At 37.9% G+C, this 20,202-nt stretch overlaps 1 protein-coding gene across 2 annotated transcripts in view; it reads left to right on the plus strand.

Moving 5' to 3' along the window:
- The window catches only part of DENND2C (DENN domain containing 2C), an 80,935-nt gene that overhangs the window by 44,476 nt on the left and 16,257 nt on the right, over positions 1–20,202 (plus strand). For both annotated transcript variants that reach the window (XM_014779990.2, XM_004420639.3), the window contains exons 3-13: positions 159–295; positions 723–835; positions 1,441–1,611; positions 5,022–5,118; positions 10,119–10,163; positions 12,275–12,462; positions 16,133–16,242; positions 18,046–18,115; positions 18,620–18,697; positions 19,241–19,381; positions 19,861–20,009. In XM_014779990.2, the coding sequence (XP_014635476.1) occupies positions 159–295; positions 723–835; positions 1,441–1,611; positions 5,022–5,118; positions 10,119–10,163; positions 12,275–12,462; positions 16,133–16,242; positions 18,046–18,115; positions 18,620–18,697; positions 19,241–19,381; positions 19,861–20,009 (1,299 nt within the window). The remainder of the gene's footprint in view (positions 1–158; positions 296–722; positions 836–1,440; positions 1,612–5,021; positions 5,119–10,118; positions 10,164–12,274; positions 12,463–16,132; positions 16,243–18,045; positions 18,116–18,619; positions 18,698–19,240; positions 19,382–19,860; positions 20,010–20,202) is intronic.

The following is a 20,202-nucleotide window of genomic DNA, read 5'->3' on the forward strand; positions in this document are numbered from 1 at the left end:
ATGCATTTAGGGCGCCAGCCTCATTGTTTATTTTTAGGTATCTGATAAAACATCTTTGCACACAAGTCCTTTACCTATCGATTTCTGTCTGTCATACCAATTTAAAGAAGACTAGAATTTTAAAAGATACAGCTTTAAAATATATCTCCTTTCTTAAGGAAATCTTTTGAATTTGAGGATATTCAGCACTTTCGAAATCGGAACTCACAGAAGATTGATGAAGAACTTGGAAGAAATTCTGGCTCAACACTTTATTACACACAGTCTGAGGACAGTATCTATGAGGATATCATATGTAGGTGTCCACAAACTTTGCTATTAAATTTAATGAGTATGTATTTGGTAGAGCCCTTAATTATAGGATAGTATTTTCTTTTATAGTCAAGTGTATCTTGCTCTAGATTTTTCATTTTAATAGGAAACCTTTGTTGTATAAATTCTTTTATTCTTTAATGGATTTTACAACTAGTTTAATGGAGTTGCTCAGTTCAAAAGTAGGTGTTTATAGTATAGTATTTTGAGAATTCTTTTAGCTTGGTTGGATGCCTCTGTGGCTTACATGCTCAAAGTGCCATTGATTTGGAGACCTCCCTCCCCACAGCAATGTAGGATAGAAAGCTGAATGTATTTAGTCAGTTTTTTGTTTCTTTTCCTGGCTGTAATCTCTTTGTTTCCATTTAATTATGTTTTCTCTAAACTTATTTTTTTCATTATTTTTTAAGATCCCACCAAAGAAAATCCATATGAAGATATTCCAGTGCAGCCTTTGCCCATCTGGAGATCCACTTCAGCATGGAAGCTACAGCCCCCTAAAAGTGCTTTCAAAGCACCCAAGGTATAATCAGAGAATTAATGTAAGAAAACATTAGAATCTTGTTTATGATCCCTACAAAAAGGTTAAAATGGTTTAACTAGGGCCAAAACTAAGAGGCACTGAAATGTGGGTTTTATTGTTGTTGGTGGTAGTTTTTTGTTCTTTTGTTTTGTTTTTGGGGGTAACACACAGCTTTTTGTTTTCTTTGGTTTTGAGGGGGTTTGTTTGTCTTTTAGCACTTCAGAAAAAAAAAAACTGAATATGAACACCTTTGGACAGGCCATGAACTTTCAGTTCACTATAGTTAGCACAGCTTCCTATTAGTCTCACATCAACCTGTGGCCTAAATTACCTGTCTGGTCCCTGAATGCATTCACCAGCCCTGGAAGCAAAAGGGGCCTTGAGTTAATGAGGACTCTGAGCTATTGTTTTCTGGAAATTTGATTACGTTGTAGCAGAAGAATTTTGGATTAGAAACCTGAGACACTTCTTTACAAATGGTGGAAAATAAATTATGATATCCTCACTTGAGATGATTTTAAAGAAAAGATAAATTTTTTTCTGTGTTTGAGAACACAGAAATTAACTAGATGATCTTACCCTTACCGCTACATCTTCTGTTTTAGCTTCCTCCCAAACCTCAATTCCTTCAGCGGAAGACTATGGAACTGAAGAACTCACAAGCTTTTTTACGGTCAAAACTCACAAAGGATACCACTTTGCCCGTCACGTTAACTGAATGGAAGCTTTTCCGAGCTGGAGAAGTTGCAAATAGGAAAAGGAAAAATCTTCCAAAGGTAAGGACTCCAGTGCTTTTATTCTTTGATTCTTACTTCAGCATTTCCATAAATGAGAATAAATAAACTTTAGACTGAGATGAATAATAGGTTAGAACTGACCCACTGGAATTAGAAGGTTTGGAAAGCAGCCTTAAGTTTTAAGTTTTTGCTCATGCAAGAAAAATGCATGAATGGCTTTTGCCAAGCTTTCTTTATGGATTTGGAAAATTGATTTTAGGTGGAGAGCTTCACTTCGATTACCTTAGTTCTCATTAAACTCTGCTGCCTGTTTCAAGAAAACACTGGAATCTTATATAAAAGGACGTTCTATTATGCTGGCTTCGGTGGTGTTCTTGCTCGTTTATATAATTGCCAAAGTGAATTTAGTTTTGTGCCTGAGTTTACAGATTTTCAATAATGACAAAGTATATGCCATTAATTTGGGATAAAAATTTCCATTCAGAGGAAGGAAAAAAGAAATTTGACTATTACTTGGGAATAGAAATTTTCAGCAATTATACTAAATAAATGATTTCTCTCTTAAGGGAGAAAAGGCAGTAAATCTGTGAATAATCTTGACTAGAGCCATTGGAACCAAAGTGAAGAAATTGGGATTATTTGTAGACAGATGTATATATTTTTTAGGAGAGACAGTTAAGAAAGTACATGAAAATATTGTAATACTCTTTACGTTACTTCGTTCTTCTGTAATTCAGGATGTTTTCAGGATTACTATGCAGAAATCAGATCATTTAAATAGTATTCCTTTCCTTAATCCCATCTGAATTAGCTATATGTATCCGTTTCACACACAATTTTTATACTGATTTTAGCATTAAACAAAAGTCACAGCTGTTTCTTGGTTTAGTAATTGCTTATTGGTTCCTTGGGAAATATTCTGTTCCACAATTACTTTAATTCTTCTGTTCTATTTCCTGCCCCTCCCTCTTTAATATGTGAAGAAAGGCACACAGTTTTTAAAAAGCACTAAACTGATCTCTCTTAGTGAAAAACAAACTCTTTGGCTGTTTATTCTCCTGTGTATGGTGAGTAATATTTAAAAATCAGAGATTTAAAGAGTTGCCAGGCATTCTGCAGTAGTCCTCTCCTCTGAGAGATCATGACGGGCACAACAGAGCAGCCGCCCACGGGGCCCAGAAACAACAGATCATTTCTTCACAGGGGCAAGAACACAGACACATAAGAGATTGCATTTAAGATGTGGTTCTTGGAATGGCATTAACAAATATTTAGGAATTATGGATTGTAGAGTTTAATGAGACCCGAGGAGATTTGCAGTGCTTTTGATTTCATACTGCAGTATTTTATGTACTGCGGATCCCCTGAGTACTCAAAGCTTGTTCTCTTTCTGATTATAGGTGATATGATCCAGATTTTTCCAATATTTTCCCAAAGGTTTTTTGAGAAGTGGAGAGGAAAAAAGTGGTGATGAACTCTTGATTGTCAGGCAGGAACAAACTGTTGTAGCATTTCTACTTGTGACCCTCCTTGGATTAAATCCTTTTAGGTTGTTTCATTTGCAATACAAATTTTGGCTTTGAAATGTCTTCAGGAACAACATTCCATGAGGAAAGCAGTTTTCATTTATTTCCCCTTTGATGACTAGAGCTACCCCTGGAAGGGAAACTGGTTTCACGGTTTGAAAATCACTGATCTAGTCCATATGCCTCTTCCCCACCCTTCCTTTCTTTCTCGACTCTGGAAGCTGGTGTGGGATTGTTTGCTAGAGTAGATTTCCTAATGTTTTATATTGTTTGTATCAAGCGTGTACAGCAATATGGTTTCTACTATTTCTTAGGAAGAATATTCTACAGTATTTTCTGCAACTAGAAGGTAAATGTAGGCTCTTCTTCTTAGCTCATAACCAAAACGTAAATTTTATTACTTTATCTCATATTTCTAGAACAGATAGTTCCCTTTCCTTTATAATATTTGAGTATACTTTTGAGTATACTTTTCAAATGCACATTAATAATTATACTTTTTTTGGTCTTATGAACCCAAAATACATATTTACCTCATACATCCTCCATATAGTCCCTAACAATCGCGTTTTATGTTGGATTCTCTTATTTGTTTTTTTTTTATAATGGTAATATTTAAGAACATTGGTAATTTTTCATTTGAATGGCAGCTACAAAAATCTTTAAAACAACAAACTCACCCAAAAATGTGGGAATAATCTGTGTATTGGAAGCACATGTTTCTCACGTGTTATTTTTCTTGCACTGGACTGATTCACTGCCTATGGGTTGCCAGGATTACTAGAGAAACAAGGACAAAAGAGAAAACAACATTTTTCTCAAAGTGGCTTTGTTGGTTATCATCTTGTATAATGTTCCTAACAATTGTAATTCTGGGCATTAAATATGTTAAATCAGGATTAATAGTTAAGAAAAAAGAAAAATATGCATGGAAAAACTGATCAGTTCCTCCTTTTGTTTTTTTATTTTTTTTTTATAATTTTATTTATTTATTTATTTTTCCCCCAAAGCCCCAGTAGATAGTTGTATGTCATAGCTGCACATCCATCTAGTTGCTGTATGTGGGACGTGGCCTCGGCACGGCCCGAGAAGCGGTGCATCGGGTTGGTGCGCGCCCGGGATCCGAACCTGGGCCACCAGCAGTGGAGCACGCGCACTTAACCGCTAAGCCACAGGGCCAGCCCTCAGTTCCTCCTTTTAAAAGTGGCTGTTGATCAGCTTTAATTCTTTCCTCCTTTTTAAACCCAGTCTGTGTGTATGTCTCTCTCTGTCTCTCTGTCTTTCACACACACCCCCCAGCAGCAAAGAAAGAATTCTAATAAGTAATGCTTATTAAATGGAGCATGGTTTTTGTACTTGAGCGTATTTGAGAGTCTCCTATTTTTATGACATGTGTCTAAAATAAATTGTCATGTTAGTACTCCCAGTAGCAAAGAGGTAGAGTATTCCTTTTGACAAAAACTTTCTAAGTGTGATTATCCTCTCTTTGCGAAGAATTCCTGGGAGCAGAAATAACTGAGCCTCACCCTGCCTTCTAAGTGAATAAGTGTTCCAGTTGCTACTCTGGGCAAGCGAAACCTTGAGTCCACTAGTAAAGGCTTGGTCACTATAGGGAGTGTAGTAGCCAGACTTCCTGCATGTTGTGACATGGAGTGACAAGGAATCTCTCTAAGAGCCTGTGCTGGGTTCCTCTGGAAAGGAGAGATCCTTTCCCCCTTCTCTTACTCGTGTTGTATGGACTTTGAATTAGAACAACATACCATCTTACTAAAGATCATTTTTGATTCAAAATTGAAAAATGTAAAGATTTTTATTTATAAAATGGATCTTTCTCTGAATGAGAATCACTAATAAATTAATATCATCAAACTGCAAAACTTGTTGGTGTTGGCTTTGACTTGTACTTTTCTGGTCTTTGTTCAGCTTGTATTGAAAATAGATGACATATTTGAATCTAAGAGAGGGAAGAAGAGGGTAAAGTTACACCCTTACCCTGGAAAAGACTTACCTCCTTCAAAAGGTAAGAATTGTTCCAGCTGTCCATAGCTATCTGCATACGAGGGGAGAATTATTATATTACTTAATGTTTGATGTGAATTATAATTTTTGGTTTACTTCCCTGATTATCCCACTTAAATGTAAAACTTCTTTAGGATAAGGGACTATTTCTTTTTCTTCCTCAAATCCATTTTGTTTAGTTCTGTACCAAGTGATAATTATTGGATGAATAAGTAAATAAATTAAAAAATAATTATAAACCAATGAGACCGATTTTCATGGGAAGATTATATCATTATTTTGTAGTCCTACTTTAATTTATAGTTATTTATCAGTATAGACTCAGTGGAGAAATGAATATATTAGGTATATATAAACTGAAGGTATGTGGTACTCAACTTGTAGTCATCTAATAAGTTCAGTAGTTTTATCCTTCTGATGCATAGATAAAACTTATATTGTCTTAATTAAGAAACTTGCAGTATCCGTAGTGAATTATTAGATTTTCTTAAAAACTCATGCAAGGTTCTTAACTTGGTTGTCTGGCAAAGAATATGTAGAATTAAGCAATTTTTGTCTATGAGATTTATAAGTGAGAAACAACAGCCAAGTCATAACAGAGAAGAATATTTCATATTTTTGCAGACTTCCAAATACAGAAATTTGTTAGTTTCCCCTGAAAATCTATTCTACATTCTAACAATTACTATCTGAAAATAAAATTCTCCATGCTAGAATTCAAGACTCTTTCTTCTTATTCTGTGATGATTAAAATCAACTGGTCACCATTTTTTTTTTTTTAATTTTTTTTTTTTTAATTTTTTATTTATTTTTCCCCCAAAGCCCCAGTAGATAGTTGTATGTCATAGCTGCACATCCTTCTAGTTGCTGTATGTGGGACGTGGCCTCAGCATGGCCGGAGAAGCGGTGCGTCGGTGCGCGCCCAGGATCCGAACCCCGGGCCGCCAGCAGCGGAGCCCACGCACTTGACCGCTACGCCACGGGGCCGGCCCTTTTTAAAATTTTTTTTTTTTTTAATTTTTTATTTAACTGGTCACCATTTTAAGTGTGAGTTTTCATATTTTCAAAAGCAATTATTAAAACATGTTCAGTCTTCTACAGAAGAAATACTTTTGGTTATTGTTCATAATAATTGCTACCATTTATTGAATAAACTAATAGTTTCTTTATGTACTTTATCTCATATATAACATATAACCACACTAGGAGGTAGGGACTATCCTAATTTTACAGACAAAGAAACTGAGTCAAAGGAGGAAGCTTGGATTTGTGTCAAGGAGCATGGCACCACAAGGTCTTATCCTTTTCTATCACCAATAGTTGCTTAGTTTTTCTTCTAAATCTGATTTTTAGCAGTTTAACTATCTCCTCTCCGTGTGTTTCCTTATCTTCAATAAGGATATGGTCAAGGCCTTTTTATTTGTATAATTCAGAACTAGATACAGAAGATGAAAACTGATGCCAGATGTTATGTTCAGATACATTATCATTAATTTTCTAAATAATCCTACGTGGCAGGTATTGTTGTCACTGTTTTATAGATAAGGAAATAAATTATAAATTGCAAGTTATGTAAAATATCAAGACACTTGGACCAGGACAAATTCTCAGAAAATATTATCATTTTCCCAGATTAACAGCAGTCTATTGATAACTATACTCTCCAGATATGCCTCTCAAAGTAGATTATTAGTGATCTCTTATTTTATTTGTATGCTTTATGCCTTATGGGTTAGGAATATTTAAGTAAGTTTGCTCTAAGACAAGTTTTTGAAGAGCCAAATCCTTTTTTCACTGTCACTGAAAAGAAAAAAATTCAACAGCATGCACTGCCAACTTCTAGCACGCACACACAAAAATGGAGCAGTTCCTAAATTGTAACCCTTCCCTACAAGTTTGTTTTTCTTTTGCATGACTCAAAGGAAATATGCATTTACCCAGTCTCTGTGACTAACTTCTTCAGTGGACCAGAGGAATTTCTCTCATGCCTGAGGATCTCCTGGCTTCACAGTCACGGTTCTCAGAATTTTGTTTTCCTCCTTAAGCTTTTGTCTGTATATCAACAATGCCTAGTAGAACCAGATAATTATATTTACCTACTCTGTCAGTACATGCTAGGTTTTATTGAATCTATTCCAACCTTAACATTTCTTTTTTTTTTTTTTAAGATTTTATTTATTTTATTTTTTCCCCCCAAAGCCCCAGTAGATAGTTGTATGTCATAGCTGCACATCCTTCTAGTTGCTGTATGTGGGACTCGGCCTCAGGATGGACGGAGAAGTGGTGCCTCAATGCGCACCCGGGATCCGAACCCGGGCCACCAGCATTGCAGCGCGCGCACTTAACCACCAAGCCACAGGGCCGGCCCAGCCTTAACATTTCTTAACTTTCAGTTATCACGTCTTACAAAATGACTTCTTGCCCTTCTTCAATTCTGTCATTATAATTGTGTATTGAAGTCACATATAAAAAGAGACAACCTAGTACTTTTTTGATCCCTACAGTCTCAATAGATTTCCCTATTGCCTTATAAACCTCTTAACCTTCATTCAGTGTCTTAGAATGCAAATCATCAAAACCCCTTGAATGTGAATATATTAAAGCGACTTGAATGACCTTTTATAAGGTTTTTTCCCGTTCTATTACCTTTCCTCCTTTCTCCTTTCTTTTCTTTCTTTCCAGACACTTCATAGGCTCCTAAGAGGTGCCTGGTGCTAAGGATACAAATAGGATACAAATAGGACTCAGGAGCACACAGTGTTTGTTCCTTCATACTGAACAATATTTTACAGCCACAGTACACTTTTTGTCATGGTGGTTATTTTGAAGTTATAAAAGCTGTATAGTACACAATATTTAAATTGCTACTTTTTCTGTAACATCCCTTATGTACCCTTCCCACCTATCTTATGAAGAGGCAGCATTTTTAAAATATTTTCTTATTTCTTATTATAAAATTAAATTTGCACAGCAAGAAATTATAATAATATAGAATAAGATCTAATGAAAAGCCAATTTCTCAAACCTCCTCCTCCTACTCACAGAAAATTTTATGCACATGCAAATATTTTCTACCTATATAATTTTATACCATTTATTGGTATAAAACACTGTAAACCATTTACACCATTCAGACTTTTTATGTCCTTTTTAAAAAAAACGTAATATATTTTGGAGCTCTTTCAGCATCAACACATAAAGATCCACAGAGCTGTACTGTATTTCATTGTATAGATATAAAAGAATTTTATTTAGCTAGTAGGCATTTTGGTTGTTTCTGACATTTTATTTAACCTCTGGATATTTAAGTTCTGTGTATGTGTGTTAAGTTCCATTATTTTTTTTTTTTTTTTGCTCTTCAAACAATGCTGCAATGTACATGTTTTTGCTTATAATTTTATATATTGGTAAGACTGCATCTGTAGAATAAGTTCCTAGCAGTGGGCTTAATCAAAGAACATATACATTTAAAATTTTTATAGCTGCTGCCAAATTGTCCCACAGATTATAACAGCTTATGTTTCTGTGAACAACATTTTAAAATGACTTTTTCCTCATAATCTTCACTAATACTGTATTTTATTAAAGTTTTATTTTTTGCCAATATCATGATTGAAAGTTGTAGGTTATTTATTGGATTTTTTTTTTTTTGTGAGGAGATCAGCACTGTGCTAACATCTGCCAATCCTTCTCTTTTTTTGCTGAGGAAGACTGGCCCTGGGCTAACATCCGTGCCCATCTTCCTCCACTTTATATGGGACGTCGCCACAGCATGGCTTGCCAAGCAGTGCCTCGGTGCGCGCCTGGGATCCAAACCGGTGAACCCCGGGCCGCTGCAGCGGAGCGCGCGCACTTAACCACTTGTGCCACCGGGCTGGCCCCGGTTATTTATTGTTTTAATTTGCATTTCTTTAATTATGAATTTGGACAATTATCATGTTTATCAACAGTTATAAATTTTTTTCTATAAATTGCCTAGTCCTATGCTTTATTCGTTTTTCTGTTGTGCTATATTTTTTCTTATTCATTTTTAACAGCTATTTGAATATTAAGAAGCTTAGCCTTTGTGTCTGCAATGTGTATTACAAATATTTTCCTGTTTATTGTTCACCTTTTGAATTTACTAATGATTTTTTTATTAGATAGAAATTTTACATTTTCATATAATCAAACTTACATGCATTTTTCATTTATGACTCCTAGACCTTGTTTTTCCTGATATTTAAAAATTTTCCCTTTCTTTACATTTTTTTATTTTGCTTTTACTTTTCATACTTAATCTAGAAATTTTTCATTCACTTGCTCACAAAGTTTTGTTTTATTTTTTTTGGTAAATTGGCCATGTGCCTAACACTGTGGTACAAAACACTCCCTTGTAAAAGCATAGCCCCTTATCTTCAAGATCCTTAAAATCTGATTGGGGAAAATAAGAGCAGTTCAAAGCAGTGAGTACTGTAAGAATCCAGAGTAAAGGAAAGTTTTGTTTGGCCTAAAGGTAGCTTAGAGACATCATAAACGAGGTAGAATGTTACTTCATAAACTTATTTGGTAATCTCTCTTGGCCCCACATTTTCCTATTATTCTAAATTCATAATTTGTTCCATGTTGAGATTTTTATTAGGCCAGGTTGGTGATCCACCTTTGGTATTTATTTGGGAATATAAAGACGAGGATGTGAATGTAGAAATAGAATCCACTCTGAACTAGGCTTCTTAAAACTAGTCTGAATTGCTGTTAATTTCTAGAATTAGGAATGAGAGGGGAGCTGAGGAGAGAGGTAGGGTGTGGGAAGAAGATAGAGTAGAGTAGTTTCTTCTCGGAGCCTTTTATTCTCTTTTGTAACTATCCCACCATGATGTAACTAAGTGGTTTAGGGAAAGGCTCAGCATCCTTATTAATCCTTACTCCAAGCCCCTAGGTCTGTGGAGGTTTTACATGGTTCTCATCCTCCTGTACTTCCTACTGTTGGACAATACAAATGGAAACTCTCTCTCTTTTCAGGTGAAACCAGTGGGAATGAAAGTGATGCTGAGTATCTGCCAAAGAGTGAGTGAGTCAGTGGGGCTGCTCCCTTTCTTGTAATGATCATGGTTATGGGTGGAGTGGCACCTACCTTTGTGATTAGGCATGTTTTTCCCACATGAAGTTTCATTTTGTAGGTGATTTCTTCATTATAGGAACCTGTCGAGATTTGGGGAACTAAACAGTACACTGTCAGATGTTTGACAGCATTAAAAATCTCCCATGGTGGTGTGAGGCAAACCAGTATGGTTCTTAAGATGGAATGTTCTTAGGGGAGTGGCAGAGCTGCATGTTCAGACATATGTGCAGAAGTTTCCTAGCAGTCAAAACAGAGTATGTGAATCGTCCTCTGAAACAAATACTTAGCATTAAATATCTGATTTTTCATAGTCACTCAAGTGTAATTATTTAAGTAACTTGGATATCTCTGACACTGAGACAGGAAGCTGATCTGTTTCTTATTCATAGGCATTTATATTCCAAATTGTTGTGCCATTTACTTTCTGTTAGAATATAGAATATACTCTGCGTTTTTGGCTGTATTTGTTCAAGCACTTCATGGTGCTCTGTATCCTTCATCTAATGGATTTTCACAGCAAGTTATTGAGTTCCTGATAAACTGACCGACATACTGAGGCATGGAAAAAGTAGGAGACATGAATTATCAAAGCTGAGTTCAGGGCAGCTCCAAGTCTGATACTCTGATCTTATGATTAATAATCATGTGCTCCCTCCACTGGCCCGAACTGCTTCAGGAGTTTGCTTCTGTAGCCTGCCTGAAGGTGAAACTTAAGTCATCATCAGGTTCAGCCTGGATCTGTAAAGATGACTAATTTAGTGCTGTTGCTACGGAGAAACAGGACCTAAAATTCTCTTGACTTGTACTGAGCCCTTTTGGGCTAAGTAAAGCTTTGCCTAGAACACTAAGTGTACTCGATAATTCTGGGGAGCCACTCCTAGATGTATTTTTTAAGTGTTCTTAATATTTTGATCCTTAATGTAACTTCTTTGGGGGCAGAATGCATCATATCTCAAAATAAAAACAAACAATTAGTCAGAGGATGAGTCTTTCAGTCACATTGGCTCAGAATGACACATAAGCAAATCCTGGACACTCAGAGTATTTCTTCTGCAAGTACTGCATTTCCCCAGTGGAGACTGCCGCAAATTGTTCGGAATTTAGAGATAAATGAGAATAAAGGATAAGTGCTATCCAGTTTTGAGTGGCATTGCTTCTACTATTTAAATAGCATGCTTCTATAATTTCATGTTTTTGAGAAATAGTCTGCTGATAGATATCTTCTATTTCATTTTTTTTCCTCTTGCATGTAGCACCATTTGTTGATATAAGCATATGTCCATTATTAGTAATATATGCCAAGCAGAGAAGGGAAAAGGACAATTTCTTTAATGTGAGGATAGTTTTTGTTTTAATTTGATCAAACTCATCCCTTTATTTTTTTTTTATTTTTTTTGTGAGGAAGATCCGCCCTGAGCTAACATCTGCCAATCCTCCTCTTTTTGCTGAGGAAGACTGGCCCTAGGCTAACATCCATGCCCATCTTCCTCCACTTTACATGGGACGCCGCCACAGCATGGCTTGCCAAGCGGTGCGTCGGGGCGTGCCTGGGATCCGAACCGGCGAACCCCGGGCCGCAGCAGCGGAGCGCGTGCACTTAACCTCTTGGCCACCAGGCCGGCCCCAAACTCATCCCTTTACCTTCTGTAGGACTCAGTTCTTTTATCAAATCTTTCCTCTCCACCTGTGATTTTGTGGTCCCAGCAATGGTATCTGTCGTCAGGCCAGTGCTTTTACCTGATATTTTCCATGTGTCCTGGTGTTATGCCATGAAAGATGGGATAACATAGAGTATGTGTTCGGATGTACATAGAGTATCTTTTGGGACATGGAACATCAGTCCCACCGCAGGGCCCCCAGGTGCTTGTGAGAATCTGCTCTTGTCCCCCAAATATGTCATAGCCCTAACAGGTATGTCTGCGTGGCAGACATTGGTTAGTCAACCTCATTCAGCAACAACTGAGTGAAGATTAGTCCCATATGTCTCATGACCTCTGGGTGCTGGAGGGAAGACAGGGCTACAAAGGAAAAGCAAAGCTCCGTGATCTCATTACAGATCGCCACAAGCGCTTGGCACAGCTGCAGCAATCTTCCAAGAGAAATCCTCACTACCAGACCTTAGAGCGGGATCTTATCGAATTACAGGAGCAGCAGCTGTTTGAACTTTTTGTGGTGGTGTCGCTACAGAAGAAACCATCAGAAATAAACTATATCCCCCAGGTCATACAACAATTCCCTAGCAAGGTAGGTGCAAGGAGGCCAAGAGACGTTCAGGAATGTTCCTGTGTCTCTGTGTATTTATTTCCTCTCTTCTTGTTCATCTCAATCAGCTTTTGCTAATACTGTACATCTTGTAGGATCTGGTAAGTGACTCTGATGACATCTCAGGTCAGGCATGAGCTGCAACCAAGGGGGAGAAAAAAAGCTCATTCTGCAACTTGGTTTTTTATTTTTTGCTCTGCTGTTTACTAAGTGACCTTTAGCAAGTTACAAAGCCTTAATTTTGTCATCCTTAATGAGGGGAATAATAAAGGTGGCAGAATAGGGTAGCAGTTCAAAGTATAGACTCTGAGCCAACTATCTGCATTTGCCACTTATTAGCTCTGTGACTTTGAGCAGTTACTTAACTGCTCTGTGCCTTGGTGTCTTCATTTGTAAAATGGAGTTAATCATAATAGTGTCTACCACAATAAGTTGTAGTGAGGATTAAATGAGATAATTTGTTATAAGGCACTTAGAACAATGTCTAGCACATAGTAAGCACTATATAATGTTATCCACTATTAATGAGATAATGTATCTAAAGTGCTTATTGCAGTTCCTGGCACACAGTAAGCACTTGATAAATGGTAGCTGTTATTTACAGTATTATTTGGTTAGCTTTACCTTTTTCAAAAAATTCATTTAATCAATATTTCTTAAATACCTACTGTTTGCCGAGATTAGGTGCTGGGATTACAATTGAAATAGATCTTCTTGGTTCTTGCCCTCACAGGGTTTACAACATAAACCCCAAATGTGGCTCTGTGCTTTGTGGCAGCAAATACAAAGAGAGAAACATGATCATTACATCAGAGATTGCAAACTGGTGGCCTCTGAGCAAACTGGGCCCAGAGATATAATTTTTGGTTTGCACAGTGTTTTTGTAAAAATAATAATAATTTTTTGTTGTTGCCAATATTTAAAAATCAAATTTCACATAAAAATCTGTATTTCTGCTTTTTCCTGAGAAACTGGAAAGACTGCCGACACTTAGCCTACATTCCTAAGTGGCAAGAATTGGCTGAGGCGGAGTAAGGAGCAAGACTGGCTTCATGGGCCTGTGACCAGTACAGTCGCACAAGGCCCCTCACTCAGGATGGCCCTGCACTGGGGGTTTAATGCTCTGCAGTCACTGTTGAAATTCTTAATAATTTTATATTTGAATTTGTATTTTGTTAAGTGAAGTCTGATAGGACAATGGGGCATGTGCCAAAGTCTTAAAACCTTGGTCCATGCATGGTTTCACCACCTGCCACCTCCCCAGGATGAGTTCCTAGTTGTCCTCTGTCCCTGGCAGGATCTTGGGCATAGGCATGGAGAGGGTCGGGATCAGGCAAGCATTGCCCTGTGGCATCTCCAGGCAATGCATAGTGAGGCCCTCCTGCCCTGAGTTGGCAGTACCACTTGTGTTCAGTGGGTGGCTTGGTGGGGCAAGCTTTTCCACCACCCCCAATCCACATACCAAGCATGTCCCCATGTGAAGACTATTACCCCTTGAGGGTTTCCCAGCTGCTGTTGGTTGGAGCTGCTGTGGGGTCCATGGGAAGGGGAGATTCCTGACTCAACCTCTTTACCCCCAGTCAAGACACAGAGTTTCAGTCCTGTGGCTGGCCAGAGGGGAAGCCCCGCAGCTGGGGGGCCGCTTGTGTGCTAGATTGAGGGCCAGGGTCCCTGGGCACCTGTGAGGGTCTGCACTTGTTCCCTAGGATCCTTGAACCTGAAGGAGTATGACATTAAATAGCAAATAAAAACCCCATTACAGGTCGAGAGAGAGACCACAGAAGAAAAGAAAAAGTTTTATATTTTATCTTATATTTAATTTTTCTTGCTTTTTGAACAAGGGGCCCACAGTTTCATCATGTACTGTGCTCTGCAAGTTATGTAGCTGATCCTGGTAAAGAGTGATCCCTTTAAATAGGGAATTTACTCACTCTCCAACTCACTACTCACACCACTTCTCTCATTTCAGTTGTTTGCTCAGCCACTTTAGGACTTTGGGTTTAAACCCTGAGTTAGATGTTTCACCAAAAAAGCTAGTGAAGCACAACTGGACTGGGATCTAAGAGACATTTCCTGGATGGGTTCTCATTGTTTAAAAAGACCCCACAACATTCCTACTGTAAATAAATCAATGTTTAATTTCTTATAAAATTCCTTGATGTAGCCTGAGAGCACAGTGTCACAGACCCACTGTTTGATAACATAGTACCATAAGAGTCTAAAATAATGTAATCTAGATAGTCTTGAGGAATCATATTTCCCATAAAGAAAAGCCTAATTTTCTTTTCTGATTTTTGATCAGTCTTACGTTTGCAGAGAGAAATCTCAAGGTTGAACCTGTTTTCAGCACAGCCTTAATTAATGGCTCAGAACCAAGTAAGGACCCAGTTGACGCTGGCAGTGATTCAGGGATGTCTCTAAGCGAGTTACTTAGCACATTTGTGCATTAGGCACCCATAAGTTAGGGAGGGCAAGAGTTGACTGAGCCCCTCTTGATTCTGTTGTGGAAAACCTTGAATGAAGATGATTGTGAATCATTTAACAATATAAAAATAATAGAATATGATACAACTAAAATTTTGTTAGAATGCTTTTCCATTTCTTAAGAGCCTAATGTCTTTTTTTTTTTTTTTTGGTGAGGAGATCAGCCCTGTGCTAACATCTGCCAATCCTCCTCTTTTTTTTTGCTGAGGAAGACTGGCCCTGGGCTAACATCCATGCCCACCCTCCTCCACTTTATATGGGACGCCGCCACAGCATGGCTTGCCAAGCAGTGCGTTGATGCGCGCCCGGGATCCGAACCAGCGAACCCGGGCCGCCGCAGCGGATAGTGAGCACTTAACTGCTTGTACCACCGGGCCGGCCCAAGAGCCTAATGTCTAAGTGACCCAGAATGGCTGCCATGTTTTGTTTTAGAAATTAAATTAAAAGATAGTTCATTTGTATTAGTTACATGAAGGCAGTATGGTAATTAGACTTATTGTCTGCTGTTTTTATACTAATATTTAAATGTCTTTTGGTTTAACTATATTTAGGCTATTCTTTAAACTACAATACCAGTCTTGCACAAAAGGGTCTTCCATGCTAGAATTTTACAGGAACTCGCAAACCAGTAATTAGGTAGCAAAGATTATATGCTAAAGGGAGTGATTATATATGGGGTAGATTCTAAAAATAGTATCTTTTCTAAATAACATTCATCTGCCTTTTCAAAACATCTTTGATTATTGATCATAATGTCTTGAGCTGACTAGGTTTTTGCTATCAGTCTATTGTAGAATAGATTTTTATTTATTTTATGTCCTGTGATTCATAAAAATGTTGAGTTCCCACTAGTACATGAATCTTGAATTAAGATTCTACCTTTAGATAAGAAACTATTTTCAGTCGTCTCTTTTACGTCAGATTATAGTACTTCACAAGTACCATTTCTGTGTAAAAATAGGATTCTTTATTCTTAGTAACTCTGTTCTCAGTGCATCATCAGTGATTACTAGTCTTGGCCTTCCTGTTTTGTTAAACAGCCCAAAGCTGTGTTGAGACGACTGCTTAGGCTTATCAGAGACCTCTTTTCCCAAGAACAGGCTGAATTTTTTATTTCTGTTCTCCACTTACGTAAAATATTAGTCACCTATATTGTTATCTTTTTCAGGGTGATCATGGCTTTAAGCAATCCAAAGACACTGAAGAGAGGCTCAAAGTTATCCCAAAATTTTGTTTTCCTGATTCAAAGGACTGGGTGCCAACCTCAGAACTCAAGAGGTAAATAGGCTACTTTATCTGATTTCTATTTGTTGAAACTGCAAAAGTAGAATCTGAATGTTTGAGAAATGGGTAGATCCAGCAGTGAAGCTATGTGGACACTGTGGCAGGTCAAGGATGCAGTGGGAGGAAAGGAAGAAACAGAATTAGAACATTTACTATGTGGGGCTCAGAAAAGAAAAACGTGGAATAATTTCAGTGTCAAAGGGAAAACAAGTTTGAGGATTTCTTCAGTTTGCCAATTCTGCAGAAAAAAATGTTCCACTTTGCATACAATCAGAAATGCCACCAAGTGGACAGAAAAGGAAAAAAAGACTTGAACTTAGGGACTCTACTTAGCAACAGAGATGAAACAGAGCAATATCTGTATCTTGTTTCTCCTTCAAGTTGCTAGAAGAAGCCACGGCCCAGACTGTATGTTTCTCTGTGGAGCTTGTGCAAAGGGAGGCTCCAGTTTGGGAGGTGTGAGTATATTGAGAAGAAAAGTATAAAGAATTCCTTCCTGGTATCTAGAGGAAATTACCATGTTCAATTAATAAACCATTATTGTCTCTGAATCCTGCTTGTAAATAGACAACTGCTTTGTTCAAAATTGTAATTATTGATCATACTGTTTAGGCTGAAAAGCATGATTATGTGACTCATATCACATGCTGACGACCTGCTGGGAGACAGCCCCCACTGTTGCCTAAGTAGCTGCTCTGCCCCTCCACCTCATGGTGCCTTCAGACTAAGCTGCTGTCTCTCATAACCAGTGTAGCCTGATCCCCACTCTCATCTCTGAGCCATCACCCGCTGATGCTCTTGTGCTGCCACTCACACTGCAGACTGCGTAGGCAGCTTCTTTCATGCTGGCCTCGCTGCTCCATGGCTGGCTTTACCCCCCAACAAGTTTTGTGTGTCTATCCTAGAATATTTGGAAAATACAGAGGAGTAAATAAAAACCAGAAATTAGAAATCACTGGCATAAATATATATAGACACATGTATTCATTGTTCAAATTTGGATTTCTTTGATTATTAATGAATTTCTTGGGCATCTTTAGGTCTTTTTGTAAATTACCTATGCATATCTTTTGCCTATGTTTCTAATGAGAAGTTAATATTTTTCTTACTAATTTTTATATATTAAGGATATAATTCTTTGCCTATCACTGTTCCATATGACCTCTCAGAGCTAACTGGAAGAATTTGGAGGGGAAAAATGGCTTATCAAAATCCTTTATAGGGGCCAGCCCGGTGGTGTAGTGGTTAAGTTTGCATGCTCTGCTTTTGCGGCCCGGGGTTCGCAGGTTCAGATCCCGGGTGCGGACCTATGTACCACTTATCAAGCCATGCTGTGGCAGGCGTCCCACATATTAAAGTAGAGGAAGATGGGCACAGATGTTAGCCCAGGGCCAGTCTCCCTCAGCAAAAAAAAAGATGAGGATTGGCATCGGATGTTAGCTCAGGGCTAATCTTCCTCACACACACAAAAAAATCCTTTCTAGCTTACCTATATGTTTGACTAAATTGGACATTCAACAGAAGGAAAATAGGCTCAATTAATAGCTAGACTGTATAAATAAGACAGTAAAAAGAGACAGCAGCATCACCAGCTCATCCTATACCTGATCTCTCACTCCAGTACAGGCAAAGCCTGGACAGTCTCCCTCAGGAAGAGTGACTTGCAATAAATGTAATATTAATGCCTCTTCTTAGATCACAGAATGACTACTGTTGGACCCTAATTTTCAACTATTTGTTCCATGAAGAATGCCATAAGTAGTTGTTTAGATCTCAAACTGTTGACTATTTTTTCAGTGAAACGTTCTCCTTCGTCTTGACTGGTGAAGATGGGAGCCGGTGGTTTGGTTACTGTAAGAAGCTCTTGGTAAGTACCAGACTTATGCTACAGTTAAGGTTGGTCAAGGAACAATAGAGTCAGACTAGGAACTTCAGAAACACTATCTCTAGATGAGTTTGAAGGCTACTCAGTGATCTGTGTATTAAAGAAGCTATGTTACCTTTAAACAGTAAAAGCAAGGTGGGGTTAGCCATGGAGTGTTACAGAATGGAAAGGGTATGGATTCATTTTATTTATTTGTTTGTTAGTAATAAATGAAGAAACCACTGACACAGTGGCTAAATATCCATCTGGGTATATTTGAGGAATGAGTACAATGAGCCAGTTGGGGAGCTCTGAGTTACTTTCTTCTTGCTTAGTTAGATGCCTCCACTAAACCTGGAATAAATCTTGCTATCATTTTTTAGCATTTCCCATATTTCAGTGTTCATTGAGGATGAAAGCCTTGGTTCCTGCTCTTTACTAAAGAATATTAATAGTCCAAATAAGTAAAGATTGTGTTGCTTAATTTTTGCCTTGTTTTTCTTTCAGCCAGAAGGCAAAGGAAAGCGACTCCCTGAGGTGTACTGTATGGTTAGTCGCCTGGGCTGCTTCAACCTTTTTTCAAAGGTAAGTGGAGAATGGGTCCTATGAAAAGTGTTCTTTCTGAGCGCTGAGCTTTTGTTTCTGATGACTTCACTAGGCAATGTTAAGTGGCATAGACTTTAGAAAGGGTGCCTCATTAGTAGATTAGAACCACAGGTTTTAAAGCTTAAATTTAGATCTTCATTCCAGATGCTGTTGCCATCCTCATTTTGGTTTGCTAAACCTCCCAGCTTTTAGGAGAACATAGCCCGAAGCTTAGCTTGTCTTGTCTTTCCCAGACCCCAAACTGCAGGATATCATTGTCAGTGTCACCTTCTTGGCCCCTACCTTAGTGACATTAAAAGGGGTCCCTCTTCTAAAAATAAGTTGATTTATTTTAGAAATTTTTCTTGGGGATGTAAAGATACCCCCAAGAGATATGATGCCTTTAATAAACTTTTATTGGTTGCAGAAGTTATCTGTTGGAGTTATTTTCAAGTTTGTGCACCAAGTTTGGCAATTCCTTTAATAGGATTCCTTTATGTTTTTGAACTGAGTCTAATAAAATAACATATTTTGTGTGTGTAGATTCTGGATGAAGTAGAGAAAAGAAGAGAAATGTCTCCAGCCCTGGTTTACCCATTCATGCGAAGCGTCATGGAAGCTCCTTTCCCAGCTCCTGGACGCACCATCACAGTTAAGAGCTACCTCCCTGGGGCCGGAGATGGTGTAAGTTAGCTCATTTTGAAGTTTTGATAGCTGCCAAAAAGTAGGCCTTACACTAATAGGCAGAGTTTCCAAGAAGCCTCAAAACATAGTTTTCCTTTTCCATAAACTGTGCAGAATATGTTTTAGTCCCACAAAGCACTGGAGAAATATGCAGTTCATCTGTAAGATAGTTGATCCTAGACCCAGGAACCAGAGGTTTTCCACCATTCGTAGATTGAGCCCCTTTGTATGACAATTTCAGTGTGATAAATGAAGATTATACATACTATTGTCAGATAGGATAAATGATTTTACCAGAAATTTACAGCACAAAAATAAGATATTAGGTCTTGGAATTAGTATAGGTAGCTTTACAAACTCTTTGTAACAGACCCTGTTTCTTGAATTTAACCAACAAAAGAATGACAGAATCTATTAGTGTTGTCATTAGGAATTGTTTTCCAACCTCAGCTCCCCTAAATCAAATTCTTGCATTTTAGTCAATTGAACTCTGCCGACCACTGGATTCCCGACTGGAACATGTTGACTTTGAATGTCTCTTTAAGTGCCTGAGTGTGTGTCATCTCATCCGGGTCTGTGCCTCTCTCCTTTTGGAGCGGAGGGTAATCTTTGTTGCTGACAGCCTAAGGTTAGAAATAAGTAAAATATGTCACTTTATACTGGTGTTATACTTGTTCTTACTATTTTAAAATTTAGGCATATTAAAAAACTGTAGGATCTCAATTACCTAATGCTATAGTCACATGGATAATTCCAAATGGTAAACAATTCAAAAGCTGTTTGCATTAGGCTGTAGCAGTGACTTTTTGGGGTTGTAATTA

This window comes from Ceratotherium simum, chromosome 2 (assembly GCF_057802395.1).
Source record: "Ceratotherium simum simum isolate JZ-2026a chromosome 2, ASM5780239v1, whole genome shotgun sequence".
In the NCBI taxonomy this organism is placed as follows: Eukaryota; Metazoa; Chordata; class Mammalia; order Perissodactyla; family Rhinocerotidae; genus Ceratotherium; species Ceratotherium simum.